Source organism: Balearica regulorum, chromosome 5 (genome assembly GCF_011004875.1).
Source record: "Balearica regulorum gibbericeps isolate bBalReg1 chromosome 5, bBalReg1.pri, whole genome shotgun sequence".
NCBI classification, from domain to species: Eukaryota; Metazoa; Chordata; class Aves; order Gruiformes; family Gruidae; genus Balearica; species Balearica regulorum.
The window spans coordinates 52,404,006-52,426,192 of NC_046188.1; the positions used below are offsets into that span (position 1 = coordinate 52,404,006).

The 22,187-nt window shown below is 36.7% G+C and overlaps 1 protein-coding gene across 1 annotated transcript in view; it reads left to right on the forward strand.

The window, feature by feature from the left end:
* Positions 1 to 3,561: 3,561 nt before the first annotated feature.
* LOC104631713 (mucin-5AC) overlaps positions 3,562 to 22,187 on the forward strand; it is a 51,775-nt gene continuing 33,149 nt past the window's right edge. Inside the window, 21 exon segments of the mRNA XM_075753030.1 lie at positions 3,562 to 3,677; positions 5,616 to 5,681; positions 7,212 to 7,283; positions 8,268 to 8,529; positions 9,535 to 9,649; positions 10,113 to 10,203; positions 10,630 to 10,742; positions 11,220 to 11,436; positions 11,784 to 11,909; positions 12,937 to 13,054; positions 13,904 to 14,042; positions 15,791 to 15,901; positions 16,291 to 16,360; positions 17,146 to 17,283; positions 17,365 to 17,529; positions 18,286 to 18,380; positions 19,410 to 19,536; positions 20,105 to 20,360; positions 20,973 to 21,022; positions 21,648 to 21,748; positions 21,864 to 22,015. Coding sequence (XP_075609145.1) covers positions 3,605 to 3,677; positions 5,616 to 5,681; positions 7,212 to 7,283; positions 8,268 to 8,529; positions 9,535 to 9,649; positions 10,113 to 10,203; positions 10,630 to 10,742; positions 11,220 to 11,436; positions 11,784 to 11,909; positions 12,937 to 13,054; positions 13,904 to 14,042; positions 15,791 to 15,901; positions 16,291 to 16,360; positions 17,146 to 17,283; positions 17,365 to 17,529; positions 18,286 to 18,380; positions 19,410 to 19,536; positions 20,105 to 20,360; positions 20,973 to 21,022; positions 21,648 to 21,748; positions 21,864 to 22,015 — 2,657 coding nt within the window. The 5' untranslated portion in view covers positions 3,562 to 3,604.

The window sequence follows — 22,187 nt, forward strand, 5'->3', positions numbered from 1 at the left end:
CCTGTTTTACAGTAAAGCATAGAGGCTGCAATGGAGATCAAAGCATTATGTACTTGGTCATCTACAACTTACACACTAAAAAACAGCAGCAGAACTGCTCATGTTAATGAAACAGGATTTCACATCTCTGTTCAAATCTCATTCAATCAATGAGTTTTATCTAAGCATTTGGAAGTAAAGGGATGGATCAATGGCACCATGTTTGACTAAGACCTAGTAAAGGACATAAAAAGAGTTTTATCCCTATTTTAGTCTTTAACTATAGCTTTACTTTAGGTGTACTATATCATATCATACTACAAAATACCTACTGCAACTGTTTGAGATGCAGTTCATCTTCAAATAATTAAGATAACACCTAAAAAGTTAATTAACAACTTTTGAGTAGAAACTGATCAGTTGCTTCATTTTTCCATGGAGTCTTTCAGATAAAAACCATGGATTTGAATCTACACAGATCAAAATTTAGGGACAATCAGAATGGTACTTCAGCTGAAGGCAAAGCCTAATGTCCCAGCACCAATTCTGGACCTTAAACTCGACCTTAGAAGTAGACAAATGACCAGCCAGAGAAAAGTCCAACAGATACTTGTTAACTTGTATTTTAGCACTGGCACAGAGGAAATGCCATAGTTTCTATCAATTACAAATGGTTTCATCCTTCCCTCAAAAGGAAGCGACTCCAATATAGCACTAGGTGGACTAGACACCTTCTGCATGTCTCTATGAGTACATCATTCTATCTCTTAGAAATATAAATGGAGACACTTATTTCAACCATTACTGTACCCAAAAGTTAACCAAATTTGCAATGACATTTGATTTGCATTCTACAGACAGAATGTATGAAAATAATATATGAAGGTCTCGTTTCTTGTTAGGAAGAACCAGATTCAGAAATCATGAGTAAGATACATGAATAACATGATCACCATGGAGCATTTGATTATGTGGGATTAAAAAGAATGGATCTGAAAATGCTAACAACTCTTTTACTGAAATGTTTCATTCAATTTAATATTGCAGATGCAGAGAGTAGGAATATGATCCTGTGAAAAAGAAAGAGAAGCTATAGAAAGAAGTGTCAGGGTTTTCAGATCAAATGCAATGTCAGAATCTTTTATCTCTTTGTTAAAAAAAAATAAAAAATCCGTATATCAATAAATTTTTCTAATATATTAATGCTTCTGCTTATGCAGTCAACTGTACACTGATTTTTATCATAAACAATTACAATTAATTACTCCAAATGAATCTTAAAAAAATATACTCCCGTGTCACCTGTATTGACTGAAAGGAGGTGAAATATAATTTGAAGATTAATTTTTGCCTTGAATAATTAGTGATACTACTAAATTAATTATAAATATTAATTATAAATATTTGGAATTTTTTTTGCAAGCCTCATATACTCTGACACATTTTATAACAATTTTTTAAAAGAATCAGCACAAGATAATGGAAGTTAACATTGCAAGAGGATTAATCAATGAAGTAACCACTTAGGAGTATATAGATAATGACATATAAGAGATTTGAGACTCAGCCAAAAATGCAGATATAGGTAATCACTTTTGATGGTGTCCTAAAGCTCAGTCAAAGGGCTTAAATTTAACTGTAAACCAGTTTCAGCCTAATTTGTGACGGTCATACAAAGGGAATCATCAGTAGTGACCAAAATGGGATCTCTGAGAGGTCATAATACTTCCCTGAACATGCAGGAAATGTTAACCTGTGTATGTGAAACCATAGCATAGCAACTGTTGATATGAATTGATTTTTCAGTGGTAAGCAAAGTAATGATTCATAAAGCATATTTTTCTTCTCACCAACAGAATCACTTAATAAGTTTATATGTGTTACTGTTACAATATTTCTTTTTTAGATCTTCATCCTAGAACTTTGATAATAACTGTTAGAGGTGATAACATTTCCCTTAATTTTTCACTGTATGTATTTCTGTATATACAAGTATCTTGTAGAGATCTTCTTTTCCTCATTTAAATAATACTAGGTAAATTCTACACACTTATATGTCAATGAAGTTGCCAGAGGTATAACCCGTGACTGAAATCGACCAATTCTTTTCCTCAACACTTCCAATTTTATTTAGTTATGTCACTTTTATCTAAATATTAATAGCCCATTGTACTTTTAAAAAGTTCAGGAAAGACATCATCTTTTCTTGCTTCTGTTTATCACTTAGGGAAAAAAATTGTGCCTTTTATTTCTCTCTTTATGTTGAAGTTACTTCCTCAAATATAACGGCTCCGACAGAGAGAACACATATTATCTTTCAGAAAAAATAATAAAAAAATATGTTTGAAAGAATCTCAAATGGCCTTTTAGTCTATTCCTGTGCACCAGGGCTCTATCAACCACACTTACACCATTCACAGGTAGGTGTTTGTCTAATCTGTTCTTAAAAAGCACCAGTGATGAAAATTCAACAGTCGTCTTGGGCAACCTATATGAGTACTCCACCATCCTTGCAAAAAGGTTTTTTTCCCCCAGTTTCTAACCTAAACTTCTTTTCCAGTTTAAATCCTAATTACGTCTTGTCCTCCTGCCAGAAAATATGGAGACCATCCCAGTACCTTCTGCTTTGCAGGAATTGCTTGATCCTATGTGGTATTATGGGATGCACCCTCCTACTGAAAGACCATTTCTCTGCACCCCAGGGTAAAACATTATAAAAGGTTAATTCACCAAAGTAATATAGCTGTAAATAAATATATTAACATATTCACAAAACATTGTTCACTGTCTCATTGTTTCTAAGATAAGGAACATTCCAAAGGACATTCTTGCAAATCAGTCTTTTTGTGTCTCTAGGAACAGCAATCACTAAGAAAACTGATATTTTTTTGTTGTAGGTAAAATCAATCTAACTTGTTATGGTGAAATCATGTTTACTCAGAAGGGAAACAGCTGAAGTAGCACTAAAACTGCCCATGTGAGAAGACGACGACCTCAAGGAAAGGTCCTTATTACCAACTGTCCAGTGCTGAAGGATTTTCACTGCGTAGCCCTGTGTTGTCCCTGGCCTGTGGATAAATGCTGACCTTAGATAGAATCCGATTTCTCCATTTTCACAGGCAAAGTAGCTACATAGACAGGTGCAAATTCATTAAAAAATCCATGTCAGACAGAACTTCCTTGGGTTTTTTGAGAAGTTAAGTTGCCATTATTTACCATAAGGAGGAAAATTTAAAAAAAAGTGAATCCATTCATTCCAAGCTCCTGCTCAAAAGTCACTCAGAAGTCCCTTAAATTGTATTTATCTCATAGTATATAACAATCTGGGAAGACTAAGCCTAAGCAAAAATTCTTCCTGCTCACTTTTTGACATTTCATCAAAAAGACCTGTAGAAAGAAGTCTCCTCCTAAAGTGCAAATACCTGAGGGAAAGTCAGAGCATCCTCTATTTACCTGTGCACCTGCAAAGGAAAACAAAAATGTCTGAAGCCCCACCTTTTAAGAACCTTGTGAAACAATCTGGGAACTGAGCCAAAACCTACTCTCTCACTATATAAGACTCAGGAGCAGACAGGTATTTCCTCAGAGGCAGGTTGTTCGGTAGTTTCTACCGGACTTCCAGAAGATGGGCACAGGTGGTGGGACGCGAATACCACTATGGATATCAATACTGGCTCTTGCTTCCGTACAGATCAAAGGTAGGAAGATTCACTTGCTTGGCATTTTTACTGTTTTAAAGAATTTATAACTTGCTTCTGAGTTTGAAACTTTTTTCCTTGGCTTCATGAATCTAATGAACATGTTACCTTTATGTAATATTTTCTTTTCTGTTATAAATACTTTCCTTTCTAAGAAGAGGAAATTAACTGTCTTGAAAATTTATATTGTAGTCCATGCTCTCATCCTATTTTCTCCAGTCGAAATCTGGAATAGCTCCCTTGAATTCAGTGGACCTTGCTCAGAACTCATATTTCTACCAAAATGCCTCAAGACTGGCATTAAGCTTTTGATGTCCACTTCAAGGTGGTACAGCATTTCTAAATGCACAAAGCAAAAGGTGCAAAAGTGTCTGTAGGAAGGAGAAAAATCAGTGGAGTCTGTATGCATGAATTATTACAGATTTTATTTGTTTTATGTGTTGATGATACAGTATTGAATAAAGGAGGGAGTTTGCTTGAAAAATATTGGACAACAGATTTTTAAAGTTCATCTATTCTTGCACATGAGGTTGCATAAAAGCTTACAGCACAGGGTTGGCTTTTGATGGGGTGAAAACAAATGGAGTTGCCTTAAATATTCTAAGATGGAACTTAATACTCACAGATGAATGGAAATCTTTTTTTACATGCACTTCACCTGTTCATTTCCCTTAAAGTTTAATGTAACAATGTTAGGTTTTGGTGCATTTCGATCTCAGATGCAGATCCTGTTGTATTATTTTACTTTTTCCTACTTCCATGTAATTCCACACTAATTTATGTTAAAAAGTGGTACTGTCAAAGAATAACCCATCAAAAGACTAGCTGTAGCATTCCACATAGTGCAATGGAAACAGGAATCTGTGATGCATATGGCACGAGGCAGAGTGCTGGACCCATACAGTGCATGGAGAGAGAAGCTACAAGTTCTCTGAGGTTAGGTAGTGGAGAATAGGAGCCTAGAAGCACTGAATGGTTCATTATCTTTAAAAGGGTCACACTGTGTCCTTCCAACACCAGCTGCAGACCCCCAGCTGCTGCAAAAAGGGACTTACAGAGCTCCCTGCAGCTCTGATCTCAGCGTTAGCCCCTCTAGCGGTGCTAGCCACGGACTGCCCTTATTGTGGGATGCAGCACAGGGTGAGCCTGCCTTTTCCATTTTCCCCGCCCCTGCAACCTGCCCTCTGTCACTAAGCAGTGCATTAAAAGTCCCTCTGGCCCTTGTAGATTTTGTGTGTATTCCTATTCTGATGCTGCAGTGGAATGGAATGAGAAATGGTTTCTTCACTGGAAAAAAAAAGTTTTGCTTTGGGGTAAAATCAACAGTCATAAATGTTTCTATGGGAAAGATCTATTTCTTTCTGTGTGGCTTGTGGGTTTGTTTTCCTTCTGCTGCTTATTACAAAAAGTGCTTGAAACCGTAAAATACAGAGCAACTTTGGCTTTCAGTAAGAGAAGACAGACATCAGTCCTGTAGCTCTAAAATGAATTCTTCCTGTACAGCAGGGACCTATTTTTAAAGCCCTCGGGCTAGACAAAGAGTTTTACTGATGCTAAAAGCACACAGTGAGCATAAAAACTAAGAAAATTAAGTCCTTTGTCTGAAAAGCTTACAAAGGCATCCAGGGGTACTGTGATAATAACAGAATAAGGATCTGCTCAAATTATCAGAATCACAGGCATGTTTCTGATGGCTTCACTGTAGTAATTCATTAGGAAAAAAAAAATAAAGCTCAAGGAGTGGTACATGGCCACCATGGTTGCGTGTAGCACAGGTCCTGGTGCAAATCTAACTTACTGTACATGAACACAGCTTTACTGATTTTTGATATAATGACTGTTGCATGTTTAAGCAGATATAATTGAGAAATGATGAGAGAACCCAAGAAAATTAGATATTAACATTTTTCTCCTCCACTGTTTTTGATGCAGTTCAAGCCCAGGATGATGAACAACAAACAAAATCAAACTATGTTTCTCCATCCATCCTGCAGCGACCAAAACGTAAGTATTTCTATGCTGATCTATTTCTAAGATTTTGTCCCAAATTAAACTGATAAATAATAAGATTACTAGAATCTTCTTATTCCTAACTAGAACATACTTCCCCTGCCCCTGCCCCTTCTACCCCCAAAAAAACAACAAAAAAATCCAAAAAACCAGGAGAGAGAGAAATCCTCTGTACAATATATCCAATTCCCAGTCAACCTTTGACTGCTCTAAACTGGCCCAGTGGATCTGGTCTACTGATATGATACAGTTATCTAATCTTTAACTTCATGAAAGGTACATACCTTCTATCTAAAAGTGTATTTACAGAAGAGGTGTGTGTATACATATCACCAAGGTACTTGATAATAAGTAATAAAAGATACATTTTTTATGCTGTGTCAAGATGACTGCATCTCTTGTGAGAGAATAAGAAAACTGTAACTACCTTAAACATTAGAATAATTAAGCACTACAAGATCATGCATGACACATAACATTACGGAGCAAAATAAGGGTGGAAGGATACAACACTGACTGGTATATTAGTGATGACAGGCTGAAACAATTAATCATTAAGACTGCCCTGCAATCTGCAATTTGTGAGGTCACTAGCTGGCAATTAAAATGGTGATAAACCCAAACTGGAAGTGTACCACAAATTATTTAATAATAGTGCATTTAATTACTGGAATAGACTGTCAAGGAAGGTAATATGTGTGCTTTCCCTTAAAATCCTTACATCAAGACTAAATGAGATTGTCTTTCTAAAACATGTATTTGTCTTACTGAAGTTTTCTTGGCCTAAGAAGTCAATGGCTGATACTGCACAATCCACAGTTTGGATGTCATCAAATTCTACAATTTTGATACTTTCAAGGGAGAAACTGCATCAATTCCTCAGACTCTTATGTTAAGAAAATCACATTGCAAGTTCTCTAAGTATTCTATCCTTTTCATTGCTGGATCCAAAGAGAAAATGTTGGATTTTGACATGGAAAATTTAGTTGTGGATCCTACCAATACAAGTCTTTGCATGAAAAGCACATGATTGAAGTTTCACAGAATTTAAACTGCTTTTTAGAAAAATCAGCTTAGAGTTGGTTCTGCAAAAGTGCATGTCTCAGCACAAAGACATGAGCTTCAGAAAAAAACCCAGCTCCTGCTTCTCATCTTCAGCTTCTAATATTCTTCAGTAACTTTCTGCTCCTAAGTGTACTGAGAGGCAAAGGTTCAGACACAGACATCAGCACTGCTTTTTCTGCATTGCTGTTACAATACTGTGCTCTAAGTATTAGATTGCTGCTTTTGAGTTCAGATCTACGGCCAAAGAGCATGGTCTTTGGGATTTGGCTGTTAGTGAAATATATAGAAAGACAGAATGCAGAGCACTATATAAAAACCACCAATAAAACCTTGTGAAAACTTCCCCCTGGAGTGTAAGTAGTAGTGGGAAATGTTAATCACTAAAGAGACTAGACAATTCCTACCCATTTTTTAGGACTTCTAATGAGATTAAACTTGATCATTTCCCCCCCGCCTTAGATTTTCCACCAGCTTCGAAATCCCAAGAAGTGACAATCATTCCACCTTTTCAAAACCCACTGAAAGTAAAGGGTAAGTTAAATAAATGTCATGGCTCAGATATTTGTGTTCTTGTTGATCACACAGGTAAAGCATGGAGTGATTGAAGAGATTAAATAAAATGTGTAAGATCCTTTAGCATCATAAAATAAAAAATGAACAAGAAAAGTAGTCAGTTCATCAGGTAACAAGGATAATGTAAATGGAACCCCAGTACTCAGCCTGCATTTTGTGAAGGTGATGCAGCTGTTAAAAAAAAAAAAAAAATATATATATATATATAGGTTTTCCAGTAAAGCGCGTGAAATATTAATGTGTTCAAAGCTCTGGTGAGACACCTTATCTAGGATATAGTGTAGAATTCTGACTAGCTGTGTTCAAGCAGCCTGAGTGTAAATCTGGAAGAGACACAGAGAGGGACTGTAAGGATAATCAAAGAGATAGGAGAGCCTTCCTGTAAGGAAATGAAGACTGAAAAGAGATAAGTGATTTCTATAATGGGTGGGAGGAGGAGCAGGGAGGTGGAACGCTTCAAGGTGAAGTGTAGTACTGGACAAGAACAACCTGGCATACATAAGACAGGGATACATTTTGGCAGAGGCTGGCGAAAGTCTTCCTGCCATCCAAAGGGTGTGGCTCTGAGTGGCCTTCCCTAGTAGGAGTACTTAGCTAGTTTTAAACTAACTTTAAACTGATTTTATGGTGAAACTTTAGAACTTCATACATTTAGAAAAGGATTTATAGAATATGGCTGTCAGCAGAGCCAGAGCATTGGACATAGTGACCCAGGAGGTCTCTTCCGATCTTAGGCCCTATATCCCTATGCAAAACAGATTAAACACAAAAGGTAAGTGAACTAAATAAATAATAGATCAATAAACAAATAGCTTGACAAGAAGGAAAACAGAATATGGCCTTTTTGGACAGAGTGAAAGAAATAAAAGGGGAAAAGCAATTAAATGGAGGGTATCTACAGCAAATTACAGAAAATTTTTACTGCTTATTTTGAATCCACAGCTGGCAACCCCTCTCACAATGGCCGTGTGTGCAGCACATGGGGTAACTTCCACTTCAAGACCTTTGATGGGGACATCTTTTATTTCCCTGGGGTCTGCAATTACATCTTTGCATCCAACTGCAAATCTCCCTATGAGGACTTCAACATCCAGATTAGACGAACAATGGTGAAAAATGCTACCATGATCACTCATGTCATCATGAAGCTGGAAGGAGCAGTGATTGAACTGACCCGCGGCTCTGTCCTGCTTGATGGCAAATCGTATGTTCATAACTTGTAACTGCTTTTGCTCCCAGAGGGCTCTTTGAGCAAGCATGCCTTTCTCTCATCTGATCTCACATTGCTCCCAAGCAGCTGGAGGGCTCAGGTTCTTCCTGAAGTATCAACAAAAATAAGAGGTCCTGACAGTGAGCTAAGTGCCACTTCTGGAGATTATCCCTCAGTCCATTTTGTTCAGATGAGCTATATCCTAGCTGCTGCCCAGATGTTACAATTGTGTATGTATATTTACAATTGAGTCTGTAAGCTGGATTCAGTCAAAGTGTTAGGTTTTTACACCCTTCGAGTTTCTACTTCCTATTAATTTTACCAGAACAGGATCCTTGAGAGGAATTTTTGACAGCTTTTGTCCTTGCACTGCACAGTATTCGGTTAGGAAGTGACTGCAGCTAGTACCTGTGCTCATTTAAAATGAGCTAGTCTGGAAACTTGCTACCTATGTACCTATTGGCATATGGTGTGAAACCTGTCCAAAAGGTTGGGTAAATATTTGGGCAGCTGTCCCACAGTGAGTTGTGTATTATAGCAGCTATGTACAGTGAGCTAGACTAATGGTTATCTTGGGTACACCTTTGTGAATGGCACTTATGTCACAGAAAGTCTAAAGGGTCTATGCCTTTATTATCAAGGGCTTTAAGGAGTAAATAGCAATACCCTGAAGCATACTGCCTGCAAAACAGAACCTACCAGTGCTTTTTTTGAACAGTACAAGCAAAGACACATGCCAACATTTTACCTAGCAAAATACCATTAACAGATAGTCAAAAGGAACAGCAGGGAAAGCAAGGCTGATCCATTTGTAGAATGAGAAGTAATTGCATAGGAAACAGCCAAAATGTTAAAAACTTGCATTGTCTGTATTTTGTTACTGTTCTGACTAGTTCCCTCACCTATGCACATTGAAGCTTCTCAAAGAGAAGGAGGAAGGATATGAATGTGGATATTCAACGTCTCTACCCCCGCTCAGTTATGGTGATCTTTCCCCAGGGTTCAGATGCCCTACAGCCACATGGGAGTCTCAATAGAGAGAAGCAATAGTTATATGAAAGTTTCTGCCAAATTAGGACTGACCTTCCTTTGGAATGAAGAGGATGCCCTCCTGGTAAGAAAACATCCAAAACATGGCAGAAAGCCTGTATTTTGAAAATAGTCTGTTTACATCTTTGCAGTCTTAATCAACCAGGCAAGCATTAGTTACTTTTGGATTTGTGTCCATTTTTAGTATATTGTTCTGTCTTCCAGTCTTCTCCTAATTTCTAATTTTTTCCCACCAGCTCAGCTCAGGATCAATAGACCCTAAATTGTAACATCCTGACCTCACAGTGAAGATTCCAGACCTGGCAATGTGCTGATGATGTTCATAGCCCCAGGGCTAGAATAAGACTAAGTTTTTCTTGGTGGTCACTGACCTTCCCAATGGTGCCTACCTTGTTACCACATGACACAGTCTGCACAGATACACATGTCAAATTTCGAGTATATAAGCAATATTGATGTAGGCTGTGTTCCTAACCGTCAAGGCTGCATCACTATGAACCTAAGCTCTCTTTCCTTATTTCTTTTAGGTGGAACTAGATAAGAAATATGCCAATCAAACTTGTGGACTTTGTGGGGATTTCAATGGAATTCCAATTAACAATGAATTTATTTCAGAGAGTAAGTAATAAAAAGCATTATTAAATATTGCCGTTTTGTTTTTCTTTCTTTTAGCAGTATACTGTAACATAAGTTGTGGGTCATATTAACTGCAAAACTAGTGATACTTCTTTATGTATTTCTATGACGTCAGTTATGTATACAGTCAGGATTTTGAGATGTGTTAGGCTGCTTTGATCACAGTTAGATCTTTTAAGACTTGCAACATACAACTTTCTACTTGTTTTCAATAGTTAGCATCCAGTTCTTTGTATACCTTCTTCATCTCCTTTTGTCTTTGATATTATAGTGATATTATTTGGCAGTCACTGTTCATGTTAGAGCAGATACAGTGTCACAAAAGAAAATACCTCCATGCAAAAGCCAGTAAACCAGTAAATATTATTCTAATATTAATAATAATATTAAAATTGTCTCTTTTTACAGAGACAAAACTGACTCCCATACAGTTTGGGAACAGGCAGAAGATGGATGGACCCACAGAGCAGTGTGCTGATCCTGTTCTTCCTGCTGTTCTAGTGAACTGCTCATCTGAATTTGTAAGAACCTCTCAAAATTTGTTTTGTCAGTGTAAAATACATTCTTCCTGTCTTTACTGAAAATTTTTTAGAACTGGAAAAAGTATAGCATGAATATGACTCAACCATAGGTCTGGAAAGAAAATTTGTCTAGATTTAATTTTTATTCTTTGCTAAAGTGAATGCTCAAAAGTCTCATTCACCTTCCAAGAGAAGACTGGATATTTTCATGAAAGAAAAATTCACTGAGGATGTCTTAATACAAAGAAACTGTACAATGCTTGGGAAGTCACCTGAGCTGAAAGTAACTCAAGATATGGGAAGATAAGGGAGTTAATCAAAGGAGTTCCATGTGTACTTGTCCTATTGTCATACTTTTCCCTAAACATCTGCTTATGGCTAACGTTAGACATTTGATTTGTTTTGCTACATGCCTTAAATAATTGGTTTCATATTTTCTAAACACTATTGTTTTACCTCCTTTATTTTTCCTCCTAGGCTTCTATTTGTGAGACAGTATTAACCAGTAAAGCATTCACAAGCTGTAATGCACTTGTGAATGTTCAGGACTACATTGAAACTTGCATACAAGACCTATGCCACTGTGATAGCTCTATGGCTGACTTCTGCATGTGCAATACCTTTGCTGAATACTCCCGGCAGTGTGCTCATGCAGGTGGACAGCCTCTGAACTGGAGAACCTCAGAACTGTGTCGTAAGTATCTCAGGAAAGAAGTTTCACCTGTGCTTACTACCCATATCTAGTAAACTTCAAATATGTGAAATCTTTTCCTGAAGATGACAGCTGTTTAAAGGCACATGTAATTTTCATGAAATTCATTTTAACCTAAGCATAATCAAAACTTTGAGAATATGGAAGTTTAGGGGATTTTGCCTTACTAAGGGTTTTTAATGTATATCAGAAAGTCTAAAATGTTGCACCCTCCACTTGGATCAGGATTCCTCATTATATCTTGACAGAAAACATCCCAAATTGCAAATACTGTTTTCTCAACATTTCAAAGGAAAAAATCAGCATTATAATACTCTTTCTACTTTCAGCCAAATTGTGTCCTTTCAACATGCAATACCAGGAGTGTGGCTCCCCCTGCTCTGACACGTGTAGCAACCCAGAACGATCTGCGCTTTGTGAAGATCATTGTACAGATGGCTGCGTCTGCCCTCCAGGTAAGCTTATTTCCCACCCTTTTATCATAGTCAAAACCACTAGAGCACTCACTTGTACTCATTTAACAACTTTCCTACTCTGTATCATTCTCATCACATCATTGCTGTTATTATTGTCAAAGTAATAACTAAATTTCTTCCTTGATACATGCACCATTTCTATTCAGATTACTAAAAAAACCCTTTTAAACAACAAACGAGATGTGTACATAATAACTGAACTGAGAATAAGATACTTTGCTCCTAACTATAAGAGGAAGTCTTCTATTCTCAGCATCCATATTCAGTTCACAGGAAGTATGTAATGTTTAATTACATTTTGCCCACAATGATAACTCCTGGTATTCGCAAAGCTGCACTTGGTTTCCCAGATTACCAAACCCTTCATGTCCAGTGCTGTGTGTTTAAACAAGGAGCTCTAGGCAACGTGTAAAATCTGTCACTTCAGAGAATTATACGAGAGCTGAATATCAGTACAAGACAAACAATGCAAATGTGTTCTCTTTGTGCACGCTTACTTCTGGGGCTGAGAATTGCGGCTGTTATGAGTGACTACATGGTAGGATCTTCACCTCTTGCAGCTCTTCTGCCCATCCTCCATGATGTCTCACAGAATTCACCATCGCTTGTTTGTGTGATAGCATTGACTTCCATTAGATAATTCTCTGCCTTTGTGTATAAAAATATTTACTGTACAAATATGTCCCTGGACAGTCTTTCAAATGGTTCACCCATTTCATCTCATTATCTACTAATTTTAATCCTAATTCCAATCTAATGAAGTCCATAACAGAAAGGTACTTCCCTAGACGTCTCTTTGGATTACCATAAGATTTTAGGTAGGCTGCAATGGAATATTACCCTTCAATCCCTACATAGCTGGCATCCTATTATTTTAAAGTACTCTCTATTCATTTTCTGTGTAATACAGAAGAAATGAAACATGCTTTCAGGCATCTGCCAGGTATGTGTACAAAAGCAGGTTCCACAGTGCACAGAACGAGTAACAGACCATTTCTTTCACTAGGAACGGTATTTGATGACATTAATGGTGATGGCTGCATTCCCCGTAAAGAATGCCACTGTACCTATGAAGGTGAAACTTATGCTCCTGGTGCCTCCTTCTCATCTAAATGCAGATCATGGTAACATACTCTCTTTCTCATACTTCTTTTTTTAGGTCCATTACCTGAACATTTTTAAGACAGGGAAAAATTACTAATTTCCCCTTAAAAAGAAATTAAGAAATACTTATCAACTGATGTTCCTTGATTACACATTTTTAGAGGATACTTACATCTCTGTTTTCTCCTCATTCTTGGAAGCAAAAATCTGAGTTTAGATATAGGTACTCTAATTTCAAGACCAATCAATTAAAGGAAACAATCAAATTCAAATACCAGAGGTGTTTAAAAATGTGAATTACTGTGCTACATCTTTGCAGCACTACAATATAATACCAGGGTGCTCATGTAAATACTATGGAGGATGTAACATTTAGGGACACGTTGCATTAGACAGAGTGGGAGATAACATTTGAGAGGCATGTTTGACAGATATGATATATATTTTTTCAATATCACTATAATTACTGAAGTATTATTGCATAAGTGTATTCAAATGTACCTACCTATCTATGAATGCAAGAACCACAAACACGCATGTTATTTTCCAAGATATACTTAGCATGTTTGAATCTTGAGCCATGCTAATGGAGATGAAGGACAATCCTTCATATGCAGCAGCATGGATGCCAGGTTCACCTGAACTGAATTCTGTCCAAAGACTGGAAATGAACAGCAATATATAAAAAAATTATCACTAATATAAATGTGCCTGCCCCATACTTGTTCTGAGATTTCAAATCAATATTGGTTTCTTTGACAGTATGATCAATGCTTCAAGAGGAAAATTAAGGCATCAATGCCCTTATTGTTTCTTATTTCATTTGCACTTGCATTACCCAAGGTTACTGAATGCCCTCTTCATTTCAGTACCTGTGCTGGAGGGGAATGGTCTTGTGTTACCCAGTCATGCCCTGGGACTTGCAGTATTGAAGGAGGCTCCCACATTTCAACATTTGATGAGAAATATTATTCTTTCTTTGGAGACTGTAGCTATGTCCTCACCAAGGTAAAAATGAATCACAATCCTTGTTAAAGCAATATGTTAAAGGCAATTTTTTTATTATGTATAATTTTGTTTAATTAAAACTACTGGCAATCACATCAACTTTCTGAAACATTGAGCCTTAAATGGATTTCAGGGGGCTTTCTGTTAGGGTTATACTAACAAAAACCCCATACTGTCGTAGTTTTGTGTTCTTTGATCATTGTTTAAGAATTGCACTGAGTTTTTAGGTTCTATGAAACAATCTCCATGCTTCCCATTAATTTTTTAATTAAATATTGCCTGTCTGGTGTTTTATAACTACTTCTTTCTGAGCAATGCTTATTATGTCCTTTGGTACTGTCCTTTTTGTCATAGTTAATATAGTTCAATGACTGATTCACAGTATTCGTAATGGAATTATTATTATTATTATACAGTATTCATGGGAGAGGAGTTATTAAGATGTTCAACCTTCCAAATAGTCTTTCCCAGGAAACACAGAAGAGTCTAGAATTTAAAAGCAAAAAGCTAAGAAGTCAAGAAGTCATACATGTATTCTAAAACCTGAATTAGAATTGATGACTTACAAAAATACTTAAGATTTACTGCAGATGTTAGATTAATAGGGTCTGAATTCTGAGTAGATATATCTAAAATAATGGCTACAGATTTGCAGATTTCAGAATCCTAGGTATATTTGTTGTTTATTTGTATTGGATGAGTGATATAAACAATTTTCATAAAGACTTCATATTCAATAAAATCTGTTTTCAAAAAGCTCAAACTGAATGTTACCAAGAAAGAGAACTGTAAAACTTAGAAATAAGCTAGAATGAGGTAATTTAGAAATAGATTAGTCTAAATCAATGAAACTATTTGATGAGATTCACAAGCACTGGGCTCAAACCACAACGGGAGCATAGATCAAACTTACATGTTAAACTCCCCTTTTGGCACCAACACATAAAATTAGATTCTCAGAGACTCTGGTGGTACAGAAAATCCCTAAATTTGGACACAAAAGGTCAAAAAGACCACAATTTTAACATTAAATTTCCAGGTGGCTGTAATTCTGCATCTCATCTGTCCTAAATTTAATCTTCATCATGCCAAGAAAGTAATAAGACATGTTCAGAATCACAGCCTTCTGTGTGTTTCCCTGTAATGTCTTGGCCATTAGGCACACTTTGAATCACACATGCTCACAGAACACAGTCCAATGAAAATCAGAACCAAGACAAAAACTGACTTTTGCCTTTATTCAGTAGCTTAGTGAATAGTGATTTAACTTAATTTTCTCCTATGAGAGGATATTTAAATGCATTTTCCTATCTGTTAAAAGAATGTCCATATCACCAGGTTCTTTGATAAGGTATTCAATGCAGAAGAGACTGGAAACAATTTCTCCCCTCTCCCAGGTAAACACCATAACAAATGGGCAAGAAAAGCATACTTCTTTCTTATTCTCTAGCATATTAAATTAGTATTACCTAAACACTAGGAAGTTTTAATGCTCAGCTTGATATGTCTAACTTGCCCTTGAATGTCAGAAGTAATGTATAGCTTCCACTGTTCAGACTGCATGAATGCCAGCTTATTTGGTGACTGTATACTTATATGTAAGAACATATGAGCAGGAAGAAAAGGAATAAAAAATATTTTAAAAGACTCAATTTACAAGAATGCCATTTGAGTGTGAACCTTATGTTAATAACAATATCTTAATATCACAAATCCTTTTAACATTATATTTTGGTTTCTTCTTCTAGCTCTGTGACAGCAATGAATTCACTGTTCTGGGAGATATCCACAAGTGTGGTCTGACTGACACTGAGACATGCCTCAAGGGTATAGCTGTCAGCCTAAGTGGAGGACAAACTGTAAGTAGCAAACGTAGACAACATTCTGCGGGGATGTTTTCAAAGCCTAATAGACAAGTAGTTTGCAAATAAAACATAACAGCACAATACAGGAAAACTGCACTGATTTTTTTTGTTTTATCTCATATGAACATTGTTCAAAGAAAAATTAAGAATAAAGTAGATACAGTAAGCCAAGATCCTAGTAGTTTTCTGTCATTTAGTTATCTTTGGCTTGTTTCTTTTGACAGTCAATGCACCACAGTAATAAAGATTAAAAAAATAGTATAGGAATCAGAACATCACCACAGTATCCCCCACATTTTTCCTTTATCCTGATAGCAAACATTTGGAAAGTGTTTTACCTTTCCTAAATATGCTTGTTAATCATTGCCTTTTCTTGTGGACAGAATATTGTGATCCAGCCTTCTGGCAGTGTATTTGTGAACATGATCTACACACAGCTGCCATTTTCTGCAGGTAAGTTCCTTTGGAAGACTTCTGTGATGTTTCTCGGTTTGGATTTTAAAATGTTATTACGTTGATTAATCTAAAGCCAAATTCTACCTTTGATTACACTGCAGCAAATCCAAGGCACTCGAATAGAGCATAGTCTCTCATTTTTAAAGTAAGAGTGTTTGCCTATTCAACTCTTACAATTTTAGCAAAATTGTCTAATTTTAGCAATATCTAATTAAATGGAGATTCAATTCAAGCAAATAGTATCATTGCACACTTCCAGATCCAAACATTGCCATAAGAGAGGAAAGAAAAATTCTGATGTGCAACAGAATTCCAATATCTCAAGTTGTTTAGTTCCCTGTGTTCCCTCTGTCCCTTTGCTTGGTGCACATTCATCACTGGAGAGTTTCTCTCATGCCAGTTCTTCTCAGATACTACTGCGCATGAACAGAAAACAAATCATGAAAGGACAGAATAGGTCCATGTTGGAGTCTACCACTAAATCATGCTATATAATTTTCAGCAAGCAAAGTTGGTCCTTTAAATAGCAACAAAAATGTGTGTTCTTTCCCTTATTTTAAAACACCTGACAGAAAGTGGAGGGGTTTTATACATTTATTGTTTAGGGTAAAGACAGCCTGTTTTGGTGCTCGATTTGAAATCCTATATGGATCATTTTTCCTCCAGTTCTTCAGAAGTTAGGATCATATCAAACACAGCTGTAGAATCCCTCTATATAATGAATAGTTATTTCAACTACTCATCTCATATGAAATTATACTCTCTTATTCTTATGTCCCTAGCGAATGTCACCATCTTCAGATCATCATCTTTCTTCATCATTCTGCAAACAACCTTTGGTCTTCAGCTACAGGTTCAGCTTGTGCCCCTCATGCAACTTTTTATAGACTTAGACCCATCACATAAAGGGCAGACCTGTGGTAAGTGACCTTATCATAACAACTGCCTTCAGTATGCTTCATTCTGTATGAGACTTTCACAGCTCATCTACTTCCTTTTAGGTCTCTGTGGTAACTTCAATGACATGCAGACAGATGATTTCAAAACCACCAGTGGTGTCATAGAGGGCACTTCAGCTGCCTTTGGCAATACTTGGAAAACTAGGGCTGATTGTCCTGATGCCAAAAACACATTTGAGAATCCCTGCACTGTCAGCATACAAAATGGTAAGCTCAGCGTGTAGGAACCTCCTCTATCCTCTTTTAAGACAGAAAGAAGGAATAAGCTGATCAGCCACCAAGCATTTAGCCAAAATAACAGTGGCCCATTTGCACACACACTATTTCCGTCAGTTGACACTAGAAGTCTTCAATTAATAAATAATAACTAGGATAACATTTTGGAGCTTAAAAAATATTCCTCTGGATAAAGAAAGCAAGTGTTTTTGCTAAGTTACTTAAGGGAAACTGGAACCACACAGGCATATCAAGGATCCATTCCTGGAAAGGACTGATTGTCATACAGGAAAAAAGCTGTGCATAGCCCCACTGAAGGTTAGACTCAGTGTGGTCCTTCCACTGTTAAACTGAGGACTGGACTTGCAATTCAGAGCTTCATAGCTCTCAGGCTCCATTTCAGGCAATGAAATATGTAAATTTTGAGCATTCAAAAGCCACTCTTCTGTTTTCTGAGATGAAGTCACGTATTTTTAATTCACAATGTGAATCATGTATTTTCAAAATTCAGCTAGGGATGTCTTAGTTTATTCCATGACAACTACCATGAATTAAGAGCATTCAGTTTATGAAGATTTTGTATTTCTGTATAGATGAAGTGAAAGATTGTGTTTCAGCAAATGCAGAGCTGAATTCTATTGTAAAGTTAAGCTTCTGCAATTTCCCTGAAGGAAGTATAGTTACATTGAGACAAGAGTTTAGACAATGAAGTACAATAGAAATTCTTACCATATTTTCAATTCACAGACCAGTATGCTCAGCACTGGTGTGGACTGCTCTCTGATACCACGGGACCTTTTGCTGAATGTCACTCAACAGTGAATCCAGAAGTTTACCAGAAGGTACTTGGCTCTTAACTTTTTCCCATTTAAAAGAGAAAGACTCAGATATCTGATACTAACACCTGAGAGAGTAACTTGCTGATTGGGAGGAGTTGCATTCATGACAGTTCTTTTCAAGCCAAAGGTTCATTTTTATCTACACATCAGAATAATCACTCCTTTGCAAAGGTATCTTTCCTTCCATTCCCAGATGGATAAACTTACAGGTGTATTCCTGCTGCCCATATTTTTAGGTACTAACCTAAATGCCTAAGCTAGGAGCTTGGACTCTCTGAACTCCTTATCAGGTCAAAGGACAAAAGCCGTCCATTCTGAGATATAAGGAAAGCTTTAGTCAGAATCTTAACCACCACTTTGCTTACTGCTCTGAACTACTCTCAGAAGGCTTTTGCATATATCCAAGGACAAGGCAAGAAATATGTGTAAGAAGCAGCAAAGAGATTTAGATAAGATGTGAACAAAATGTTCCAGGAATTCAAGGCGATGAAGCCCTGGAACAGACTGCCTGGGGACTTTACAAAGTCTCCCCGATTTTGGAAATCTCTAAGATTATATTCAACAAACATCTTCTGGTATGACAACATTATAGTGACCTTGCCTGGCATAGCAACACTTTAAATGACTTCTTGTTTTCTTCTTTTCTCTGATGTGGATAGCCCAAGTTCCTAAGCCTAAGCCTTAGAAGTTGGGTGGCATCAAATACCCTCTACTTGTTCTAAGTATATATGGCACAGTGGCTACAAACTGGAAGTAGTTGGGAAACCTACCAACACCTGAAAAACGTAAAAAAAGGACAAGAAAAAGAAAAAATAGTTTAAAATTGTGGACCTCTACTTACTCTCTCTCCTTGCAAAGAATCTTTTTTGAAAGTGTTCCATGAAATCTTCAAGTGAAAAACAGGCATATGTTTACTTATGCATATGGATAACACTCACTTTTAGCTCTAATGAACATGACATTCTAAAAAGTATAGAGCACTATGACTTTGACGTGACAATCTGATGATCATATGTCATCCTCTGTCCCCAGAACTGCATGTTTGACACATGTAACTGTGAGAAGAGTGAGGACTGCATGTGTGCTGCCCTTTCCAGCTATGTCAGGGCCTGTGCTGCTAAAGGAGTTCTCCTACCTGGATGGAGGAGCAAAGCTTGCAGTAAGTTTTACATCCCTTTGCCTCTTGAAAATGATCATCCAGAAGGTCCCTCACAGCAGCTCTCAGGGATTCCCACAGTAAATTGTGTTAAATTGTTTTAAGTATAGCATTGACTTTCAAGAATTTGAGGAGGAAGAGAATACCATAAAAGACAAGCAGTAAGCAGGGAGCAATATAAAAAAGAGGTTTTGCTAGATTACTTGCCCAGAACCAGCAGAAGCAGCATGGACCTCAATACCCTTGCAATAGGAATAAAATAAATAGGGCATTTCTCAATTTTCTTCGACAAAAAAATATAAAAATAGCAATGAAGAAAAAACACATTACTCATTAATATAATTGAACTGTTTTCTTTTTTAATCTGGACAAAATACTTGTATTTCTGACATGTTTATAGGGGAAAATTCTGCTCTAGCAGTACAAAAAAATTACACTATCAAGGATATGATTAAAGCACATGTACGTACATTGCCATGTTTACCATATATACTTTCCATCAAACACTGCATTTATACCTACATTGATTCCTAAATGAACTACAAATGTAACTCATCTTTTTACTCTCAAGCAAAATACACCACCTTGTGTCCGAAATCCTTGAAGTACACTTACAATGTCGATTCCTGTCAACCCACCTGTCGGTCTCTGAGTGAGCCTGATGTCACATGCAGCATTAAGTTTGTCCCAGTTGATGGCTGCACCTGCATAAATGGAACCTACATGGATGAAAGTGGCAAATGTGTGCCTGCTTCTAGCTGTCCTTGTTACTACAAAGGAATGCCTCTGTCTTCTGGAGAAGTTATTCATGATAATGGTGTTGTCTGGTAAGAGATTTGTAAACAAAAGAATGATATTGGATATAGGCAATCACAAAACCATATATACATTATGCAATCTATTCAAATCAAATGCATTTCTCTCTCTAATAATTTCAATACAAAAAATGACAGATCGCTAAAAATTGTTAGGGCTATCCATGTTTGGAAGACTGTACTTAGACTACTACAGTAATTCAACAAACCATACTGTGGTGGGTTAGCCTTGGCTAACAGCCAAACTCCCACCCAGCCATTCACTCATTCACCACCATACATACTTTTCTTATCCATGACTGTAAAAGATTTGTTCCATGGTGAAAGATGCTTAATAATCCTGTTACACATTATTCCCACTATGAATGGAATCTGAACTATTCTGAAGGACAGTTTTTAACCAGGCAAATGGGCAGAGCAAACCTGTCTTTCTATAGAATATACTTGTATTTTGGTCTGTTCTAATATAAAATATTTTTGAATAGTACAAACTATTCTGATAAAGGACACATTTTCTCTGTTTTATCATACAGTAATATTTCATTATTTCAAATTCATTAGGAAACAAGCTGAAACTTAACAAGGAAAAGCAAAACCATATCCATTCTCTTTTTTTTTTTATAGCACTTGTACCTATGGAAAGCTGAGCTGCATTGGAGAGAAACCTGAACCAGGTAACATATCACTTAAGATTTTCTTTAACTCTCCCTTTCCATTTTCACCCTTTTCAGTTCTCTCTTTTTTTTTTTTTTTCATAATGGTGCAAATTGTACAAGTCTGAAATCAAACAAGAAAATGAACTGATGACTTATGTAATGTAGAGGATATTCCCAAATAGAAAGAAACACTGTCTTACCTTATAGATGGCTGAAACAAGTTATAACCCCCTGGGTTACCCAGGGGAAAAGAATACTTGGTCACCTCACTGAACATGAGGAGAAAACTGTCCACATTTTAAATAAAATAAAAGTACTAAAAGCCTAAAAAAAATACAAAGTAAACCAAGATCTTTGTTTTCTTGGTTTGTTTTTTGGTGTGTTTTGTTTTCTGAAAGGAAGTGTTTCATGGAGCTAACGACATTAATTTCTATGAGTAGTCCAAGCATAACCACAAAAAACAGATGAGCGTGACTTCAATACAATATTCAGTTTCTCTTTCTGGTCAAATACATTATATTAAGGTACACATATCTCACAAAGGAGTCTTTTTTTTTTTTCCCCCTTCAGTCTACATTAAGGAAAAACAAAGGTATAAATACATGGTTGATCTCACATTTCTCATGGTTTTTCTCTCTTTCAGTCTGCGTACCTCCCATGGTCTATATTGACTGTGGCAATGCCACTGCAGATGTTGTAGGAGCGGGATGCCAGAAGAGCTGTCAGACTCTAGATATGGAATGTGTAAGTACAGAACTCTTTATAGCCAGTTGAAAGCATGTTAAACCACATCTCTTTTACAATTACGAGCTGCATCAGGGAAATGTTTCAAGTCATGTTTTCTGTATGGTCCTTATAGTACAGAACCCACTGTGTTTCTGGCTGTGTATGTCCTCATAACCAAGTGTTAGATGGCAAAGGCGGCTGTATAGCTCCAGAATACTGTCCATGCATTCACAATGGGAATTCCTACAGTCCAGGAGAATCAATCAGAGTTGGCTGTAACAACTGGTAAGAGCATATTGAAAAATATTATTTTTAAGCATCTGAAAGGGAATAGTTTAAGCTCTAGGTGAATTAAAGCATTTCAGATTTATAGGAAGGAATCCTACATAAGACAATCCACTTAATAGGTAAAAAGCAAGCTCTGTCTGTTTTTTACAATGGCACACAGCACACAAGT